This window comes from Mus caroli, unplaced genomic scaffold, assembly GCF_900094665.2.
Source record: "Mus caroli unplaced genomic scaffold, CAROLI_EIJ_v1.1 scaffold_11885_1, whole genome shotgun sequence".
NCBI classification, from domain to species: domain Eukaryota; kingdom Metazoa; phylum Chordata; class Mammalia; order Rodentia; family Muridae; genus Mus; species Mus caroli.
In genome coordinates, this window is record NW_018390537.1 from 24,576 (window position 1) to 48,001 (window position 23,426).

General features: G+C 41.1%; 1 protein-coding gene and 1 pseudogene across 1 annotated transcript; both read left to right on the forward strand.

Moving 5' to 3' along the window:
• The window catches only part of LOC110288696, an 11,286-nt pseudogene extending 779 nt beyond the window's left edge, over positions 1-10,507 (forward strand).
• An 8,348-nt stretch (positions 10,508-18,855) lies between these two features.
• On the forward strand, positions 18,856-19,758 carry LOC110288698 (putative vomeronasal receptor-like protein 4). The gene has a single exon (XM_021154977.1). The coding sequence runs from the start codon at positions 18,856-18,858 to the stop codon at positions 19,756-19,758; it is 903 nt and encodes a 300-aa protein (XP_021010636.1).
• The last annotated feature ends 3,668 nt before the right edge of the window (positions 19,759-23,426 follow it).

Sequence of the window (23,426 nt, forward strand, 5' to 3'; positions counted from 1 at the left end):
TATTCCAGATGAATTTGCAGATTGCTCTTTCTAATTCGTTGAAGAATTGAGTTGGAATTTTGATGGGGATTGCATTGAATCTGTAGATTGCTTTTGGTAAGATAGCCATTTTTACAATGTTGATCCTGCCAATCCATGAGCATGGGAGGTTTTTCCATCTTCTGAGATCCTCTTTCCCTTCTTAAAAGCTTTAAGATTTTGAAGAAAAAACTGGAATAATATTGAAAGACTCTCCCATACTTATGGATGTATAGGATTAATATTATAAAAAGTGGGCATCCTGACAAAAGCAAGCTACAGATTCACTGCAATCTCCCTCAAAATTCCAACATAATTCTTCACATAAATTTCTTTTAAATCTTCAAATTTATGTGTAAATTCAAAAAAGACAGGTTAGTTTAAACAATCATAATTAACAAAAGAACTGATGGAGGTATCGCTATCTCAGATTTCAAGTTGTGTTACAGAGCTATAGTAACTTAAAAAATATCCACCCACAATAGTTTGGCATAAAGACAGACATGTTGATCAATGGAATCAACTAGAAGACTCAAATGTAAGGCTACTCATCTAAGGACAACTGATTTTTTTAAAAAATATATTTTCTTTATTTACATTTCAAATGTTAACCCCTTTCCAGGTTCCCTACCTCCTGGAAACACTGTTATCACACCCTCCTTTCCCCTGCTTCTATGAGGGTGTTCCTCCACCTACCTACCCATTCCCACCTTCTTGTGCTCAATTCCCCTACACTGTGGCATCTATAGAGCTTTCATAGGACCAAGGATCTCTCCTCCCATTGATGCGGGACAAGGCCATCTTCTACTACATATGCAGCTGGAGCCATGTGTTCTCCTTGGTTGATGGCTTAGTCCCTGCGAGTTCTGGGTGGAGGGGTGGGGTCGGGATGGTTGATATTGTTGTTCTTCCTATGGGGCTGAAAACACCTTCAACTCCTTCAGTCCTTTCTCTAACTCCTCTATTGGGGACCCCATGCTCAGTGCAATAGTTGGCTTTGAGCATCCACCTCTTTATTTGTAAGGCTCTGGCAGGGTGTCTCAAGAGACAGCCATATCAGACTCCTTTCAGCATGCACTTCTTGGCATCCACAATAGCATCTGGGTTTAGTAACTATATGGGATGAATCCCCTGGTGGGACAATCTCGGGATGGCTTTTCCTTCAGTCTTTGCTCTACACTTTATCTCCATATTTACTCCTGTGAGTATTTTGTTCCCCTTCTAAGAAGGGCTGAAGCACCCACATTTTGGTCTTCCTTCATCTTGAGCTCCATGTGGTCTGTGGATTATATCTTTGGTATTTGGAGCTTTTGGGCTAATATCCATTTATCAGTGATTGTATACTATTTGTGTTCTTTTGTGGTTGGGTTAACTCACACAGGATGATATTTTCTAGTTCCATCCAGTTTCCTAAGAATTTCAAGAAGCCACAACCTTTACTTTTTTTACTCATCCCCAAGATCTAAATAGTCTTTGCAAATTCTTTAAATTTCAATCCCTTTAAAATATCCAATCTCTTTTTAAAATTCAAAGTCTTTTTACAATTAAAAGTCTCTTAACTGTGGGCTCCACGAAAATACTTTTTTCCTTCAAGAGGGAAAATATCAGTGCATAGTCACAATCAAAAGCAAAATCAAACTCCAACTGTTCAATGTCTGGGATCCACTCATGATCTTCTGGATTCCTCCAAGGGCTTGGGTCAATTCTCCAGGTCACACCTTGTCTTCTAGGCTCCAGCTGCTTGTGCTCTATGGATGCTGCTGTTCTTGGTGATCATCTCATGGTATTGGCATCTAGAAAACACTGATGTCTTCTATTGTAATTAGGCTTCACCAATAGCCTCTCATAGGTTCTCTTCATGGTACCAAGCCTCAACTCCTCTGCATGACCCTTTCAGTCCTGGGCCATCAATTGCAACTGAGAATGAGAAGGCTGTCTTTTCACAGCCTTTCACAGTGTTCTTCATGACCCCTTCATGCCTTCAACCACCTGGGTGACTCTTACACATTACCAAGTCCAGACCCAATTCAAGCTACAACCTTGGCTATCTTTGGAACACAGCCTCTGTGTGCTCTTAGATAACACTTCCCAGAAGATTTTACCTCAATGATGCTTGTCTCTTCTTAATCACTGCTAACTTATTAGCTCCAGCTAACCAGCATCAATAGTCCAAGTAGTGCAAGGGTTTCACTTTAGTAGTTCTGGTATCCTGTTAATCACAGATGATTCTTCAGACCCAGCTAACCAAAACCACAGAATATTCACAATCAAAATAGCAACAGCCCTAATAAAAGTGTTTAATTTTCCCTCTGAAATTTCACAAGCCAAGCCTCCATCCTTTGCACTGTTCTAAACATTATCGTTCAAGAATCTAAAGAACATCCCACAGAGCTCTTAACATTCCAATGGCTCTTCTAGCTCAAAGTTCCAAAGTCCTTCCATGGTCCTCCCCAAAGCATGGTCAGGTTGTCACAGGAATACACCCCTCTGCTGGTACTGATTTGTCTTAGTCAGGGTTTCTATTCCTCCACAAACATCATGACCAAGGAGGAATTTGGGGAGGAAAGGTTTTATTCAGCTTCCACTTCCACACTGCTGTTCATCACCAAAGGAAGTCAGGACTTGAAGTCAAGCAGGTCAGGAAGCAGGAGCTGATCCAAAGGCCATGGAGGGGCTGATAATTCTACCCCTCCAGAAGCAAAGGCAGGTAGGAAAGAGAAGCCAGTTTAGTACTCAGAGCTAAGCTGGGAAGAACAAAGGGGAGCCCTGAGGGGCTGGTAGCATGGACACAGCTCCTAAGCTAAGGCAGTAGAACATTTTTAAAACTACACAACAGGTATGTTCTCCCGAGTACTCCACAGCTCAGGTGAAAGTACAAGTTCATCTAGAAGGGTACCAGGCAAACTTGAACCCTACTGGAAAGTTTTCACAGTATCTCTCTGTCAGTCTCTGGGCTGTGTATATTGACATAAGAGTAATATGAACGAACATTGTTTTATTACCTCTAACGTCCTGACATGGATAATGTCTCCTTTCACAGTTAATGGCATTATCATGTGACCTTCTTTAAACTACTGCTAGAAGGACTTGAGAGGTGAGTCAGGAGTAAAGTACACTTGTAACTCTTGCAGACGATGCTGGCTTTCATTTTTAACTTCAGCTCTTCTTCCACATTTATTTCCATTAGTTTGCATCTGGGAAAAGCAGGGCTTCCTAGGCACCTGAATAAAAACATATGGAAGAACACATACGTTTTAGAAGTTTTATAATAAGTAAGGATTGTTTTTAGAATAAGGCCAGGGATGGAAAGGCATGATATTTCAAGTCTGAAATGACATTTAATATATTCAATGATAAAAATAAGCAGTCAGTTATAGCAAAGACCCCCAATACCAATGGACACCGGTAGACAAGGGATGCTAAACTTGTCCTCATCCATGTCTGGCATTTGCTCAGGAAGCAGAATCCCAGAGTGCCAAGAATCACTTATTTTACTGCTGTCTAAAAAGGGATTTGAGAAGGAAAAGCAAGGCCTGTGTATCAGAAGCTGGTCCCCAGCTAGGACACAGCTTGGAATTTTGAGACAGTGAAAACAAGTCAGGAGATGTGGGAAGCTCAGTTCACAGACACTTAGTTAGTTGTTCATTTTGTTCACCTCAAATCCTTCCTCTCAAAATAACTAAACCCCAATTAAGCTGGAAATAACTGCTGAGCAAAACATGACAGAGTTCTGGGTGGGTCTTTGTCTGAGGTTACCTTCTTTTTTTTTTTTTTTAAGGAATCAGTAAGATAGGGAAGATTTTCAGATTTCTATCAAAAGCTTGAGACATTAATGACACACATCTACATCATCACCAGTGGAGAGACAGAGGCAATAAATGTTTTTCAAGGACTTCCATAGGGAGGCTCTTTCTCAACCATAATGTGACAAAACAAAAACAAACCAAAATCAGTGTTTGGGTCCAGGTTTGCTAACATTGTGACTTCAACAGTGTCACTGGTGTTTATAAAGTTTATACTTTTCACCTTTGCACATTTCCAGTTTTCAAATATTGTCACATGGTTTATTTTATAACTTTATAACTCCCAAAGTGAAGGGTTTCCTTCTGTATCTATCTTTAAAATCTATCCATTCTATCACATGATGTCATACACACTCATCTCAACTATACACATTGCATGTATAGCTGGAATGAAGAACTATAAACCACTTAGAGTTACAGTTAACATTACAGTCTTGAGAACTCCTGGTATAAGGATCCAGGCTGTGAACTAGTACATCCTGAAACAATTTATCCTAACTTTATCCCAGCACTAAGTAGCAAAAAGAAATAATCAGTTTTGTTTTGTTTGCTTTCTTGTTTCTCTTTTAGAAAACAAGGTTGGGTGATTGTAACCTACCTCAGCCTTTTGAAGGTTAGACTTAAACAAGGATCATCCATCTATCTAAACAGAAGTACATCCTATCTTTTAAATTAATTTCCTATAGCAGGTACCAAGATAATGTGGAAGATGAGTCACCTCTCCCTTCTATGACAGTCGACTTCAGTAAAAGGAATAACATATTCGAATATCAGAATCTGTTCTCAAGTATGATATGAGGTTTGAAGAATGGAAGAGAGGACTAGAAAAGTAGGAATCCCCAGGAAAGCAAGCATTAAACAAATAGAACAATGTTAATACTTTCCATCAGAATCTGGAGTGAAATGTTAGCAAGGGTTTTTACAGAGTTCAATCACTGACTGAACACTTAATTTTTATGCTAAATATGTTAATGAATGCTAATGTGCTTGGTATTAATATCTGGAGCATATTTCATTATATGCAGATATTTAGAATGATATTGTGATTTCTAGGAAGCACTGAAATAGGCAATAATTACTTCCTTGATCTAGGAACAGTTGAAAGGCAATGACTGACATTTCCAGAGCTGGACCCAAAGCTGTAAACAAAGCTAAGGTCATGTAGGTCACAGGGAACAGATGCACTCTAAGTGCTCAGAACACATAAATCCTTCGAGTCACTGAAGCATCTGAACTCTTCTTATTTTAGAAAAGGTGTCCAATGCTTATGATAAATCCCTAGGAAATGAGAGCGGAGCTCCCAAACAGGAAAAATAACACTCTGTGGAGGTGTAAGTTCCGAATTTACCTGGGATAGATGTAGAACAATGCAGTCTGCCTGTCAAAATAGCAGGTTTGAGGAAAAGCAGGCTCAGAGCCAAATGTCATAACTTCTGTTAAAGGCTGCACAGAGGAAAATGCAGGCAAGATCTCTTAGACATTGGAATCCCTCTTCACAGAAATAAGGTCCAAGTTACTGTGTTGCCTGGAGCTGACACTGAGGACTCATAATTCAATACCTTCGCTCGTCTCATTGCAGCACTTGACATGTCATTAGTCCTATGCTCCTGTTCACCTCACCATTGTCCCCTGATCGAGAGCTGCTCCTTGCTTCCTTAGATGGCTTGAAGTCACTCATTGGAGTCACAGATGCCCTGAAGTAATCTACTGGGATCACAGCTCCCTGCTACCCCTCTACAGGGATCACAGCTCTCTGCTATTCCCTCTCCTAAGAACCACCACAGGGTCCTACTAGACACCCACCCTGCTGCAACCAGGGGTAGTATGAATTCTTTAGCATACCTTTTGATGATTCAGACTTAACTGCAGGGTCCTATCGGGAAAAGTTATTCAATTTGACTTAACACTCAGGAATATGTTTAAGCAATAACTAGTGAAAATTCATATAGAGAGAAGTCAAAGAATGGTCATTATAAAAAATTAAATATTATGATGTAAAAATTGGAATTATTAAGCTTTGTAGCAAAACACAAACCTAGAAATTGTTATACTTGATAAAAATGAAAGTAAGAAAGAAGCCTCACACTTTGGGAACTGGATGGCCAATATAATAAAATACAGTAGAAAACACAGGAAGAAAATTTGGTTGGACATCCAGGTACCTTCCCCACCAGAGCAGAGGTGTCCACCAGGGCGGGCTCTTTTGGAGCACATGAGGGAGCCATCTTGGGTCTTGTGTCCCTCAGAGACCAGTCTGCACAGGTCAGCTCACTGACTGTGAAGGGTGAGCAAGTAGACTGCAGAAGCGACACAGCTTCTGGGACAGACCCCATTTAGTGCTCCAGATACCTGGGCATCTTCCTCACCAGAGCAGAGCTGTCTGCCCAGGAGGGCTCTGACCACCAGAGCAGGTGAGAGAGTCATCTTGTGTCCTGTATCCCTCAGAGACCAGTCTGTGCAGGTGAGCGTGCAGAATGCAGAGGCAACATATCTGAAACAGGCCCTGTTTCTCTGGGCTGGCAGTCTTGGGTTCTATAAGAGAGCAGGCTGAGCAAGCCAGGGGAAGCAAGCCAGCAAGGAACATCCCTCTATGGCCTCTGCATCAGCTCCTGCTTCCTGACCTGCTTGACTTCCAGTCCTGACTTCCTTTAGTGATGAACAGCAATGTGGATATGTAAGCTGATTAAACCCTTTCCTCCTCAGCTTGCTTCTTGGTCATGAAGTTTGTGCAGGAGTATAAACCCTGACTAAGACAAATGGAAAATGTAAGAATCTTACAAACAGAGACCAAGATGACTCACCATTATCAGAACCCAGCACTCCCACCTCAGCCAGTCCTGGATACCCTGACACACCCAAAGAGCAAGACTCAGATTTAAAATCATATCTCATGATTCTGATAGAGGACATCAAGAAGGTCTTTAATAACTCACTTAAAGAAATACAGGAGAACACTGCTAAAGAGTTAAAAGTTCTTTAAAAAAATACAAGAAAATACAACCAAACAGGTGATGGAATTGAGCAAAGCCATCTAAGACCAAAAAAAGGGATACAATAAAGAAAACCCAAAGAGAGAAAACGCTGGAGAGAGAAACCATAGGAAAGAAATCTGGAACCATAATGAGAGCATCAGCAAAAGAATACAAGAGATGGAAGAGAGAATCTCAGGTGCAGAAGATACCATAGAGAACATGGGCACAACAATCAAAGAAAATGCAAAATGCAAAAAGATCCTAACTCAAATCATCCATGAAATCCAGGACACAATGAGAAGACCAAACCTACAGATAATAGGAGTAGATGAGAATGAAGATTTTCAACTTAACGGGCCAGCAAATATCTTCAACAAAATTATAGAAGAAAGCTTCTTAAACCTAAAGAGATGCCCCTCCTTGTCTTTTCTGATAGCTTTTGGGTTGGAAGTCGATTTTATTCGATATAAGAATGGCCACTCCATCTTGTTTCTTCAGACCATTTGCTTGGAAAATTGTATTCCAGAAACATAGAACACCCAAGATACAATTTGCAAAACCCAAGAAAATCAAGAAGAGGGAAGACCAATGGGTGGATACATCATTCCTCCTTAGAAAAGGGAACAAAATGCCCATGGAAGTTGTTACAGAGTGGTTAGCTCATGAGTATGTAGACTGTGAAAAGTCTATGAAGAGCTGGACACTGACAATGCCAAGATGAGGGCCTCAAGCATCCTATACCAATTGGGTTTCACACCAGCCATGCAGTGCAAGAAGTTGAAAGACTTCAGTATCAGTTGACAGATGAGAGTTGCTTTTGCTAGAGTCTTCTTTTTTTTTCTGGATATTTTCTTTATTTATATTTACATTTCAAATGTTATCCCTGTTCCTGGTTTCTCTTCTGAAAAACACCCTCCACCATTCCCTCCAACCTTGCCCTGCATACCAACCCACCCATTCCTGCTTCCTGGCCCTGGCATTTCCCCACACTGGGGCATAGAGCATTCACAGGACCAATGGCCTCTCCTCCCATTGATGTCTAAATAGGCCATCCTCTGCTACATATGCAGCTGGACCCATGAATCCCATCATGTGTAATTGGTGGTTTAGTCTCTGGGAGCTCTGAGGGTACTGGTTAGTTTATATTGTTGTTCTTCCTATGGGGATGCAAACGCCTTCAGCTCCTTAGGTTCTTTCTCTTGCTCCTTCATTGGGGACCCTGTGTTCCATCCAAGTTATGACTGTTAGTATCCACCCTTGTATTTATCACGCTCTGGCAGAGCCTCTCAGGAGAAAGCTATATCAGGCTCCTGTCAGCAAAATATTGTTGGCATCTATAACAGTGTCTGGGTTTGGATGGATCCCCAGATGGGTAAGTCTCTGGATGGTTATTTCTTCAGTCTCTGCTCCACACTCTGTCTCTCTAACTCCTTCTATGGGTGTTTTGTTCCCCTTTCTAAAAAGAATTGAAGTATCTGCACTTTGGTCTTCCTTCTTCTTGAGTTTCATGTGGTTTGTGAATTGTATCTTGGGTATTCTGACTTTCTGGGCTAATGTCCATTTATCAGTGGCTGCATATCATGTGTGTTCTTCTGTGATTGGGTTACCTCAGTCAGGATGATATCCTCTAGATCCATCCATTTCCTAAGAATTTCATAAATTCATTGTTTTTAATAGCTGAGTAGTACTCCATTGTGTAAATGTACCACATTTTCTGTATCCATTCCTCTGTTGAGGGACATCTGGGTTCTTTCCAACTTCTGGCTATTATAAATAAGGCTGCTATGAATATAGTGGAGCATGTGTCCTTATTACACGTTGGAGCATCTTCTGGGTATATGCCCAGGAATGGTATAGCTGGGTCCTTAGGTAGTACTATGTCCAGTTTTCTAAGGAACCACCAAACTGATTTCCAGAGTGGTTGTACCAGTTTGCAATTCCCATCAGCAATGGAGGAGCTTTTTCAACAAATGGTGCTGGCTCGATTGGTGGTTAGCATGTAGATGAATGTAAATTGATCCATTTTTATTTCTTTGTACAAAACTCAAGTCCAAGTGGATCAAGGACCTTCACATAAAACCAGATATATTGAATTTTATAGAGTAGAAAGTAGGGAAGACCCTCGAACATATGGGCACAGGGGAAAAATTCCTGAATAGAACACCAATGGCTTGTGCTATAAGATCAAGAATGGACAAATGGGACCTCATAAAATTGCAAAGCTTCTGTAAGGCAAAGGACATGTCAATAAGACAAAAATGCAATCAACAGATTGGGAAAAGATCTTTTCCAACCCTACATCTGATAAAGGGATAATATCCAATATATACAAAGAACTCAAGAAGTTAGACTAGAGAGAAACAAATAACCCTATTAAAAATGGGGTACAGAGTTACACAAAAAATTCTCAACTGTGGAATAACAAATGTTTGAGAAGCACCTAAAAAATGTTCTACATGCTTAGTCATCATGGAAATGCAAATCAAAACAACCCTTAGATTACATCTCACACTAGTCAGAATGGCTAAGAACAAAAACTCAGATGACAACAGATGCTGGTAAGGATGTGGAGGAAGAGGAACACTCCTCCATTGCTAGAGCGTTATTTATTCAGTCCTTTATGTTGCACCTGGACAAGCCTACCAACCACCTGGACCTGGAGTCTAGCATGTGGCTGGTGATTTTCAGGTGCATCCTGGTCCTTGGGTCTCATTCTCAGGACTTCTTGAATGGTGTCTGAACTAATATCATCCACATGCACAACAAGAACTAAAGTATTGCCTAGTAATTATGATCAGTATATGAAGACACAGATGGAGCTGGAAGACAACCAGATAAAGAGGTTTCACTGAGAACAGGACAAGATACTACACATGAAGAACTACATTGCCAGGTTTGGCCATGGCAGTGCTAAGCTGGCCTTGCAGGTGCAACACAAAGAGAAATCACTACAGAAAATTATGGCATCTGGACTGACAGAAAGCATTGTGAATGATAAGACACTGACATATTATTTCCCTCCATGTGGTAAGATTGCACCAGCTGTCATTATGGGGCAGAATGCAATCTTCAAGTATGCAAAAGGCAGGCTTTACATCTATAAAAATCTATAATTGGCATTAACCTTGACAAATAAGTGGCTCTGGTAGGACCCAAGAGTACAAGGAAGTCCACTCTGTAGAAGCTGCTAACTGGAGAACTTCTGCCCACAGATGGAATGATCTGGATGCATTCTCCTGTACTTTTAACTATTAGAGTATAGAATAAATTACTACCTAGAGATAAAGTAGAAGATGAGAAAGATCATCGAGAGATATGGTCTCATTGGAAACAGTAGGTAAACCCAATCTGGAACCTGTAGGATAGCCAGAAGTGCCCAATGTGTCTGGCCTGGCTGGTCTGGCAGAAGCCTCACATGCTTTTCCTGGACAAGCCTACCAGTCACCTGGATATCAAGACCATTGTTGCTTGGCAGATGCCATCAATGAGTTTGAAGGTGACCTGATGCTACTCAGTCATGACCTCAGACTCATCCAGTAGGTTGCACAGGATATTTGGATTTGTGAAAAGCAGACAATCACCAAGAGGCTTGGAGACATCCTAGCCTACAAGAAACACCTCAAATCAAAGCTGATAGATGACAAACCCTAGCTCACCAACAGAACATGCAATGTGTGGGCTCTCAGCCAGGCTTGGGTCAATAATGCCACCTGATACTGCCAGTTGACACCTGACCAGCCACTCAGGGTAGGAAACTCGGGTTATGCTCCGACATTGCTGCAATACTGCCCCTATCTTCTCCACTCAGCCTGTCTTCACTGCATCATATCTCCAGCTGAACAGCACCTGTCCATGTCTGACCGTCCTTCCATTTGGGTATATCTGTGTGGGGCATTGGGCTATACACAGATAGTCTGGTCTCCAGTCGAGCTGAGATGCTGAATCCCGGACCCGGTGGTCATAGTTTACCCACATGGAACTGAAGGAGTTCTCTCATGTCTCCTGGAACTCTGGCTCCTGTCTAAATTACCATCCCCCCACAGCCCCCACTAGAGAAGCATGGCTAGAAATCAAGTAGGCAATGTCCCAAGCTTCAGGCTAAACTCCTCCCCAGTTACCTAGCAACAGAAAAGATAGCAGCTCACTTTAAAGGGGGTTGTTTTGCCTCTCCTTACTCTTTCATTTCTCTCATTCCTTTGTTCTCTTACCTCTCACTTCTCTCACTCCTCTCTCATCTCTCTTTGTCTTCTCCTCTCCTCTCTTCCTCTTCCTGTCTTTCTCTCCAGCTCGCTCTCTCTCTCTCTCTCTCTCTCTCTCTCTCTCTCTCTCTCTCTCCTTCTCTCTTTCTCCCTGCTTTTCTACAATAAAGTTTTAAAACCATAGACAGTCTCTGCTCATCAAGATCCGCTGTGCCCACTCTGTCAGGTGTGGGAACGTCTCTTCCCTCTCTCCCATAACCCTGGGGCTACAGGGTGTGGCCCCAGGGCCCCCAGGTTGGGTTGCCCCTTGTCTACCCACCCCCCATAGTGTGGGTCAGAGGCTTGGATGCCCACCCGAGGCTGAGTGGATAGTGTCTGGCAGGCCTCCCACATCCACCTGTTCAGAGCATAGGTGGAAATCTGGCAGGACGTGGGTTCTTCCTCCCCCTTCTTCCCTTTGGCCCCTTTTTAGTTCCTACATATCTGTATATCTGGATCTAGTTGGATGTTCCCTCTGTACTCTTGCTTGTTACTTTGCCCTGAAAGATGAAGCAAGAGGTACCTGGATTAACCCAAGGGCCCAAGCCCTGGCCTGGCCCTGGAAAGATTCAAGTGCCAAAGAAATCAAGAAGTTAGTCTCTAGAGAACCAAATAACCCTATTTTTAAAATGGGGTACAGTGCTAAACGAACAATTCTCAACTGAGGAATATCGAATGGCCTGAGAAGCTCCTAAAGAAATGTTCAACATCCTCATGGAAATGCAAATCAAAACAACCCTGAGATTCTACCCCACACCAGTCAGAATGCCTAAGAACAAAAACTCGAGTGACAGCAGATGTTGTCAAAGATGTGGAGAAAGAGGAACACCCCTTCATTCTTGGTGGCATTGCAAGCTGGTACAACTACTCTGGAAATTAGTCTGGTGGTTCCTCAGAAAATTGGGCAAAGTACTACCTGAGGACTCAGCTATACCACTCCTGAGCATATACCCAAAAGATGCTTTGACACATAACAAGAACACATACTCCAATATCTTCATAGAAGCCTTATTTATGATATCCAGAACCTAGAAAGAACCCAGATGTCCAACAGAGGAATTGATACAGAAAGTGTGGTACATTTACACAATGGATTACTACTGAGTTATTAAAAACAATGACTTCATGAAATTCTCAGGCAAATGGATGGAACTAGAAAATATCATCCTGAGTGAGGTAATGCAATCACAAAAGAACACAGGTGGTATGCATTTTCTAATAAGTGGATATTAGCCCAAAAGCTCAGAATACCCAAGATACAATCCACAGGCCACATGAAGCTCAAGAAGGAAGAGCAAAGTAGGATGCTTCAGTCCTTCTTAGATGGCGGAACAATATACTCATAGGATGTAGCAGGTGGTAGGGAATTGAGAGGGAGGAAAAGGGGTGACAGGATCAGGTATGGGAGGAGATGGGGATGATAAATAGAGGTCCAATAATTTGAACAGAGGTTTATAGCAATGGGAAACCTGTGGTAGCCACCAGAAAGTGCCATATGCCAGGAAAGCAAGAGGCACCCAGGACCCAACAGGAATGAGATTAGCTGAAATGCCTAACAAAGGGGAGGGAGAAACTCTAGAGACCATATCCATATTTTAGGCAAGGCCCCTGGTTGGGGAATGGGTCTACACACTCATTTCCAAATTTTTAACCCGAAAATGCTCCTACTCAAAAGAAATACAGGAACAATGTGAAGCAGAGAATGAAGGAAAGGCCATTCAGATACTGTCCCACCTGGGGATCCATCCCATACACAGACACCAAATCCAGACAGAATTGCAGATGCCAAGAAGTGCTTGCTGACAGGAACTTGATATAGCTGTCTCCTGAGAGGCTCTGCCAGAGCCTGACAAATACAGAGGCAGATGCACTCAGCCATCCATTGGACTGAGCACTGTAACCCTAATGGAGGAGTTAGAGAAAGAACTGGAGGAGCAGAAGGTGCTTCTAACCCCACAGGAAGAACAACAATATCAACCAACCAGACCCCTCAGAGTTCCCAGGGACTAAACCACCAACCAAAGAGTACACATGGAGGAACCCAGGGCTACAGCTGCATATTTAGCAAAGGATGGCCTTGTCTTTTATCAGTGCAAGAAGAGGCCCTTGGTCTTGTGAAGGCTCCATGCCCCAGTGTAGGGGAATGCCAGGGTGGTGAGATGGGAGCAGGTGGATGCATGGGGGATCACCCTCACATAAGCAGGGGTTGGGGGATGGGATAGGGGTTTTGCAAAGAGGAAACTGGGAAAGAGGATAACATTTGAAATGTAAAGAAATAAAATATCCAATAAAATAAAAAACCCTCCAAATCAAATATAAATAAATAAATCAAATAAAAATAAATAAACAAAAACAAAAAAATTGTGAATAAAATAATCCCTTTCTTCCCCATGTTGCTTTTGGTCATAGTGTTTCAGCACAGCTATTGTGACCCTAACTAAGATATACCTCATGTCCATAGATTACAAGACAATATTGCTATGATGTGAATGTTAATAAAGCCTATAGATTCGATGCAAGCCTTTCATATACCCTATGATGTCTTAGGAAAAAAACAGAAAGCTAAAATATAAAGTTCAAAAGGAACCAGTGAAAAATCCAAATGTAATTCATTGATAGAGATCAAACTTGCAGGAAATACACAGATTTTTAAAACATACTTCTAAGTGAGTCATCAAATCGTGAGATGTTTCTGTAATGACAGATGCTCAAAGGAGCATAATTTCATCTCTTCCTTTCTTGTTTTATCTCTCTGTTTTTGTCTTTATTACTTAGTCAAATAATCTAAGCACTATATTGATTATGAGCAAAGAGAGTGGCTACCTTGGTCTCATAGTGTTGAAGATTACATGATGTTACACATACATGAAATTTCTCAGATAAATACAAAACTTACAACAAAATAATAGGATATAAATTCAACGTACAAAAACAAATGCATTTTACATGCTCATGAAAACGACATTGAGATGAAATAAGCAAAACAATACTTGTGGAAATAGTCTCAAAAGAAAGTAAAAAAAAAACTTCAAAAATGCTGCTGGGAAAATTAGAAATTCAGATGTAAATAATGAATTTTGGACCCTACTTCTCATGTTATATAAGGGGCAGTTCTAGATAAATCACAGTCCTTTATGTGAAACCCTAAATTCCAAGTCTATAAGATAGAAATAAAAAGAAAACACTTCAAAACAGACACAGGCAAACATGTTCTGCACATACCATTCCTGTACCAAATCACAAGGGCACTGCTCAAAACTGCTTTTCTTTTTCCCAAGATCTAGCTAAAAAAAATTACAAAAATGATCTGTAAACAAATGTCAAATTTAAATAAAAACAATGCAGGAAAAATACATGGGATAACTTGTGAGTCAAATGAAGTAATTGTGGAGTGTGGAGATGAAATATCAGACACTAAGATTCTACAGAATCTTCCTTCTCCCTCAAATGGTGACAACTTTGAAAACTGAAGTTTTGCTAGTATTTTATGTTAACTGAGACATAAATACCACCAAGCAAACATCACTGGCTAGAATAACTTGGAGAGAGCTTGTCTGCTCTTCAGCCATGATGGAGAGTTGACCTGAGAGTTTATTGGTTCACTTCAATTTAGTTTTCCTCAAAAGCACAAGTGTTGGTCTCTGGATGATCAGAAAATGGGGAGCTTGAGAACCTTCCCTCCTTACCCGAGTGAGATAGGTGTGTACCTGGGCACAGAATGCTGACATTCCACTGACAGATGTCCCCAGCAGTCTTGAGCATCTGTCCCTGTGTTCAGGATCTCCTTTCATCCCAGCTCCAGAGCAGCTTTTGCATGAGGCCATCTCATGCTTCATCCAGAAATTTCATCAAGGTTTCTCAGGGAACTCACTTTTCTACAGTTTCTTCTGTGTCCTGCTTTATGCTGCCTGATATATCCTTGTAGTTTGGAAAGTCTATCTAGCTGATCTTAATGTGTTTCTGGGCAACAGTAGGTCACATTCTGCTTTATTATTTTATTGCTTCATCCCATGTGGATTTGATTTAAATGACTACATTCCTTTATAAATCCATACTATTCAATAAAATAATGAAATGCTTAAAATACTGAACAAAAACATAATCATTTCATTGTTTTCAAATAACCAGTGATATAAAGAGAATTTGGATAAACAGAATGGAAGAAAATACAGTAAATTCAGGACCAAGTCCAGAAAGTCAGCAGTCCATATTAGACATTCGGCAAGAAAAAATGAGATTTTGAAGAAAAAGCAACAAGTAAAAGGAGAAATGAAAAATCTCAGCAAAGAGGGCAGTAGACTCCTCTGCATAAAAGCAGTGGTCAGGGCAAATAGCAGACACAATTTCCAAAAGTCTCCCTGCTGCTCTGCCATGGACACCACACCATAAGACCAGACACTGATTCTGGCCTGTAAACATCTTTTGTTCTGGACATACTAAACTTATAAAAAAAAAAAAAAACCTTTATTTTTGCTAGATTTGTTCTTTTTAATGTGTGTTTTACTTTTATATATTTTGCCTGCATATATGTCTGTGCATCATGTGTGTACTTGATGCCCACGGAGGTCAGAAGACGGCATTGGGTCTCCTGGAGTTATATATGGTTGTAAACCACCATATGGGTGCTTGGAATTGAACCTCTGTAGGAGCAACAAGTGCTTAACTACCGAGTCATTGCTTGAACCCCAGTGCTATTTAGAAATCTTCTCAGTTTCTCAAAATTTTCCCACTGAAGTTCCTGGCTTTGGGAGAGGGAAGAGGAAAAAATCATATTCTCGAGGAAACTCAAGGTACTGTTTGTCTTCACAGCCCTCCTTGACAACACAGGCACCGTAATTAGGACCAGAAAGTTTCTGGCTCAGCAAATGATAGGGCACCAGGGAGAGCAGAGAGCTGACATCTAGAATGGAGATTGCAGAAGGAGCCATTTCCCCAGGAGAAGCCAAACTCCTGCTAGTGACATCCTATTAGCAGTGACAGTTGGTAGGAGCACAGAGCTTGAGGATGATAATAAACAGGGTCTGACTGTTCTCTGAAGACACTCCTGAGCTGCACAGGTTCCACAGGTGAGTGCCCCATCATGTCATAGTGGACTGAAATTGCCTTTTGCCTTCATACAGGTGCTGTGAGGTAGGGATGGCTAGGGAAAGTGGTTGAGAGGAAGGTGACAATTTCCAGGAAGAAAGCAGTCTCTCATTTCCCACCTGCCATTCAGAATTTTTTCCATGTCCATGAGGGAGCTGAGTGCAGCTGTGTGTGATGCACTGAGCCAGAGATGCTCATTACAGTTCATGCAGGTACAGGAGACATGGGCTGAAGTTTCAGCTTGAGTGTAGGGAAGCTTTTCTTTGCAGTTTCTCGAGTTTGTGTTTGTGCTCTCAGGATCGAGAGGTTCTCCTCAACAGTGTCTTATATCAGGTGCCCTTTAGCTTTCTCACAGTGAGGGACTTTGCCCTACTTTGTTGTGGTTTTATTGTCTCTGAAGTTTCTCTCTCCTGATTCAGATCATAGCACAATTGTGCAGGACATGGACATGACACAAAATCCTAGAGCAATGGCTATTAGAGCATGTTTAACACTGGGCAGACACTGTCCTAAGCACTATGTGCCTCTGCTCCATTGAATCTTCACCACACCTAAATGATACAAAGCACTTTATCTACATTAATGAGTCGTAAAGAGGCCAAGTCTGATGTTCAAAGCCCACCATACAACAACTAGAAAAGACAGCATTTAAGAGAGAGGTTACAAAGCTTAAACTTGTCAATTTTGCAATTTATCATTCTCTAGTTTACTGATTGTTCTCTCTCATGTTTCTGGATGTCACATTCTGCCTCTACATTCCAGGAACAATTTTTAAAAGAATATCCAGACTTGATTAGTTTCACAAAGATTGCTTTTGGTTATTTCTTACATTCTAGAAAAATGAGCGTTGAGAAAGCTTATGAAGTATCCATATAAATATCTCTTCCCAATAACCCTGGAATATGTGTGTGTGTGTGTGTGTGTGTGTGTGTGTGTGTGTGTGTGTGCATGTGTAGCTTTTCTAACATAAGTGTCACACTGGGAAACCAAAGGCAATTCCATCTACATTGACATTTCAGTGATCCCATAGAAACATCTGAAAAACTCAAATTGCAAGCAGAGGGATTCTGAGAGAAAAATGAAGGATTGTGAGTAAGTTTCTTGAAGAATATCCCATGCACTTCAGTAAGTTGGTTGAAGCCTGAAAGCTCACATCATTGCACAAGTAAGGAAGTGCTAAATACTTAGCAACTGTGCATCCCAAGTGAATTGACTTCTCTAGGATACTGAGCTGTATCAATATTCAGGAAAGAGCCCAACTCAAATGTTTCTCAAAATTGGTTTGTTAGTTAATCTCTGTGATTAAAGTGAAAATTTAAAACCAACGGCTTCCTTAAGCAACATGTAAACTTTTTGAGCAGGCATTAATTTAATTCTTACGTAAGATACACAAACCAGTGTCTCTGAGGCCTTCTCACTGTCCAGTGAAAAAAGGGAGCAAAAATAGGGACAGCATAGTCTTCTGATAGTAGGGTAAACATAAGAGATAAAGTTCTAAGCAGGAGCTATAAGGGAGAGTAGTTGAGCAAAGATTGGTCTTGGATATTCCATAATCCTGCGGAAAGCTAAGCTCCAATGTTGTATAATAAGAAGAGGTTCAAAGTAATTAAGAAATAATTTTAATGTGTAGAAGACACCAAATAGTAGAGGACAATTTGAATTTAAGGTTTTCATGTCAAGTGCTCTGTTTTAAAAATGAGCCTTCAAAGGCTCATTTTGCCTACAATATAAAAGGTAGAAAACAAACAAACAAAATACAAAACAAGAATAAAGATATCTTTCATAAAAGATGGAGTCACAGGGTGAGATATTGGGAAGTACTCAGAGGTTGGGACATTTCTGACAGAGAGCTTTAATAGATTGACCAACCTTTAAACAATCAGGAGAACATATGTTTGTTAAGACTCTATAACAATTTTCCTAGATTTTTGCTTGGGGAAGTGTTCCCTCAAGAAAGGGTAATAATAGAATTAATAAGAAGTCAAAAGGAAATAACCTTCAGAATAATTCAACTCATGAATATTGGAAATGCAATTTTTACCACACTTACTATCACTTTGAGGCCCTTAATCTAGATGTTTGTACCTTGACTAACTCACTAATCTTGGTATAATTTATGGTCAAAGGACTTAGGAAGAGGACATACCCTATCATCTCACCTGAGAACCTGGTCCACCTGACCAAGCACAACTTTCTGAGATGCTGCAAGCTTTTTATTTTTGTTTTTATTTAGCAACATTTTTAAAGTTCAACATTAACAATCATATGGCTGCATATGGGGCAGTGAAGAGGATCAAGATGAAGTACAACACAGTCCAGTAGCTTGTGCTCACACTGGGTGATATGAAGATAAAGGAAGGAGCCTGCCAGGCCAATGCTCAGGACTGTCCTGGCTTGAAAATGCCAAAGTGGTGCCATGCATTAAGCTTTGGTCTGGGAAGAGCATGGTCATGTGAACTTGAGGGATGAAGGATTGTTGTGAAAGGCAGGAAACTACCAAATTTATGACCTGATTGTGACTGTTGTCATTTCCATGGGAATGGGAAAAAAGGACAACCTGAAAACAAGCCAACAAACAAAATTTTAAAAAAGAACAATGAAGTATGGTCAGGTACCATAAAGTAATAAACCAGGTGTGTTTGCATAGTTGACACCTTTGTTTTTATCAGAATAAGCAGAGAAATTATTGTGTGTGATTCTTAGACGATTTTTTTCTAGTGCTGTCAATAAAATCAGAACATGAAGTGGAATAACATTACACTGGCAATAGTCTTCCTTTCTCTAGCTGGACCTGGAATTGTAGGAAATATCCGAGTGTTTGTGAGATATGTGCACAATTCTGCCTTGCGGACTGAGAAAAAGCCTGTCGACCTTATTCTCATCCACTTGGCATTTTCTAATCTGATCATTATTTGTAGCACAGGGATCAGAGATTTAGCCACGGTGTTTTCTTTCAGAAACTTCCTAGGAGATATTGGCTGTAAAGCTGCAGTTTATCTGGCAAGGATGGCACGGGGCCTTTCCATCTGCACCACCTGTCTCCTCAGTGTGGTCCAGGCTGTCACCATCAGTCTGAGGACAACCATTTGGACAAAGCTCAAACCACAGACATCATGCCAAGTTCTTCCCTTTCTCCTCATTTTCTGGATTGTTAATGTTCTCATAAGCTCCAACTTGCTCTCCTACATCAAAGCAGGTAGTGGCTTGAACAGGTCTGTAGTTGCAATGTACATTGGCCACTGCTATATGCTCCAATCAAGGCACATCATCAAGTGGCTTTTCCTCTCTCTCATGACTCTTCGTGATATCATCTTTCAGAGTCTCATGGGTTGGAGCAGTGGGTCCATGGCTCTCCATCTGTATAAGCACCACAAGCATGTCCTCTACCTTCAGAGCTCCAGGTCTGCAAACAGCTCCCCTCCTGAAATCAGAGCGACATGGAGTGTTCTCATTCTTATGGTCTGCTTCCTTTTCTTCTATTGGGTAGATTTTATTATCTCCTTCTACACAGGTTTCACGGTGGCACATGATTCTATTTTACTAAATATTAAAACATTTTTAGAACTTGGTTATGCTAGTTTCAGCCCCTATGTTCTGATCAGCAGAGATGTCTGTGTTCCTAATGCCTTACATCCTCATTAAGAAGTGTAGAAATTACATTCTATAGTTATGCTCTATGAGCTAAAAAATATGTACATTGTAAACAGTTTTACCTTCATGAATTTTAGAGTTGGGGGTATGTTTTCTAGGTAGCATTGGCAGACATGGTGGCCTGTAGGTAGCACAGTCTGACCTTGAGGTGCCTTGGAATGCCAAAGGATGCGATTACAGACATTTCCCTCAAAACTGACATTTGCCATAATGTTCTAATGTATCACAATATTAAATTAAACATTATAATGATACATTTTATTTTATTCAGAAATCTAGTATCCCATGCTCTTAAGTTCAGGTTTCTAGGGTGGTGGACAGCAGATTCTTATCATTTTCCCCCTCCACCATCCCTGCCATGTGACTTTTAGCCTGTTATTAGCACTGGGGATATCACTTTAGGTAATGCTACTGTCAGAAATCAGTATTTCAGTTTTTACTCCAAAGCCAGAGAAAGAAAGTGTAGGTGGATGCAAGGAGGTGACTTATCTGAGCTGAGCTTGCAGGGCAGAGTGAAAACAACAGTAAGACAAATGAAGTCACTAGAGCACTTGTAGTCAATAACTCCATGACAGAGCTAGGTTACAAAACTGCTATGAAACCTAGTGTTGATGCAGAAGGAAAATCATAACCAGGTAAGACCTTAAAGTAACACAACAGAGCCTGGGAAACAGCCTCTCTCACATGGTGGCATCGCAGCTCCTGGCCAGGCTTCACTGGCACAATGATGTGTAAATACCTCTTTGGCAGATAATTAACACTCCAGCATCTACTCTAGCTCCCAGTTACTCACAACCACCTGCCCTGAACATTCTAGTGCTCACTAGGCCTTTCTGCCCCCTAAATCCCAAACCCCATCTTTCTTTATGTTGTGTACCTTGTTGGCCCACAGGGAAGAGAACCACAGTACTTAGGGAGCACTGGGGATCTGCTTGGTGAAGCCAAGGTGATACATTCTTGTCAAGCAACAGTACATTTATGCTTCCAAGAACTCATAGCATCCAGCCATGGAGAACCCAGAGGGTCCAGAAATTGTATCAGCACTGCATCCTCAAGACTCTGTACTTTAATCAACCCGGGGAGGCTCCTGACTGCTCTGACAGATGTGAGTGCCACTCTTGAAGGGATGCAGAGCCCTGATGGGATGTTCACCAAAGCTGCCAATTTTAGCCTCTAGTTTCTCCCCAGGTTAAACTGAAAAATGCAAACAGATCTTGCAGGAAGTGGGTTGGAACTACTCTCTCTAAAGCTAAACACAGAGAGGAGCCAAGGTTGCCTGAGTTCCTTCCCTGGTCCAAGTGTGAAACTCTGTAGACTAAAGCAAGAGATAGGCCAGACTGTGGGTCTCTGAAATACTGCTTTTTGCTAACATAAAGTAGATTCTTAATATTTTACAATATAGATTGGAGACCACTCTTGTAGTTATATTCTCTATCAACTTGTCACAAATAAGAATCACCTTAGTGGGGCCCCTTACCTGAAGAATTGTTCATTTTGATTTAGTGGGAAGACACACCGGACTGTGGGTGGCCTCTAAATGAGAACATCCCAGGTTAAAAGTGTGTGTCAGCACTGAAATTTATAGAGGAGGAAGTGGGGAAACCCTTCCCAAACAGAACAGCAATGTCCTGTGCTGTAAGATCAAGAATCGACAAATGGAACCTCATAAAATTGCAAAGCTTCTGTAGGGCAAAAGATACTGTCAATAAGACAAAAAGGCCACCAACAGATTGGTAAAGAATTTTTACCCATCCTAAATTTGATAGAGGACTAATATTTAATATATACAAAGAGCTCAAGAAGCTGAACTCCAGAAATTCAAATAACCCCTTTTAAAATGGGGTACAGAGCTAGACAAAGAATTCTCAACTGAGGAATACCAAAGAGCTGAGAAGCACTTGCAAAAATGGTCAACATCCTTAATCATCAGGAAAATGCAAATCAAAACAACCCTGAGATTCCACCTCACACCAGTCAGAATGGCTAGGATCAAAAATTCAGGTGACAGCAGATGCTGGCAAGGATGTGGAGAAAGAGGAACACTCCTCCATTGCTGGTGGGATTGCAAGCTTGTACAACCACTCTGGAAATCAGTCTGACAGTTCCTCAGAAAAGTGGACATAGTACTAGTAGATCCAGCAATACCTCTCCTTGGCATATACCCAGAAGATATTCCAACATGTAATGAGGACACATGCTCCACTATGTTCATAGCAGCCCTATTTATAATATCAAGAAGCTGGAAAGAACCCAGATGTCCCCCAACAAAGGAATGGATACAGAAAATGTGGTACATTTACACAATGGATTACTACTCAGCTATTTAAAAACAATGAATTTATGAAATTCTTGGGCAAATGGATGTATCTGAATGATATAATCCTGAGTGAGGTAACCCAATCACAAGTCACTTGATATGCACTCCTTGATAAGTGGATATAAGTCCAGAAACCTAGAATACCAAGATACAACTTCCAAAACACAAGAAAATCAAGAAGGAAGACCAGCTCGTGGATACTTAATTCCTCTCTAGAATAGGGAATAAAATATCCATGCAAGGAGTTGCAGAGACAAAGTTTGGAGCTAAAATGAAAAGATGGACCATCCAGAGACTGCCCCACGTGGGGGTCCATCCTATAATCAGCCACCAAACGCAGATACTATTGCACAATGACAGAAAGATTTTGTTGAAAGGGTTCTGATATAGCTGTCTCCTGTTAGGCTTTGCCAGTGCCTGGCAAATACAGAAATGGATGCTCACAGTCATCTATAGGATGGAACACAGCGCCCCCAATGTAGGAGCTAGAGAAAGTAATCAAGGAGCTGAAGGGGTCTGCAACCCAATGGGTGGAACAACAATATGAACTAACCAGTACACTCAGAACTCCTGTCTCTAGCTGCATATGTAGCAGAAGATGGCCTAGTTGGCCATCATTGGGAAGAGAGGCCCCTTGGTCTAGCAAACTTTATATGCCCCAATACAGGGAAAAGCCAGGGCCAAGAAGTGGGAGTGAGTGGGTATAGGGTGGGAGGAAGGTATAGGGGACTTTTGGGATAGCATTTGAAATGTAAATGAAACATATCTAATAAAAAATAAAATAAATAAAAGTGTGTGTCAGAGGGAAGACCACCCTGCCTCATGCTTGTTTGCCTTCCCTCCTGTCTCTGAGTTGATTTGTTCTGTTCCTGCTGCTGGAGCCAATTCCTTTGCTGAGAGCGGAAGTAGGAATTAGGCTCTCTAGAAAACTTCCAGGCTTCTGGAGGTACATTGAGACTACTGAGGCACATGCCAGTTATGGCCTCCAGTGAGAGACAGCTATGGTGATACTATTCCATCCAGTGTGGCTCACAGGCTCAAGGACCAAATAAAATACTGAGGCTTACAGGCTCTTCTGTGATTTAGCTCATTACAACATAAAGCTGACTTAATAAATTATATCATTACATATGCATATATATATATATATATACACACACACACATATATATACACACACACACACACACACACACACATTTTTCACCCCCTTGCTTGTGTACTAAAATAGGCACTTTTTCCAGAGTTTCTGAGCCAAATGTACAACTAGGGAGGAGGGTTATCTCTGAAACATCGTGCCTTAACATAGTGTGTTCTGCCATCTTTCTTTTTTTTTTTTTTG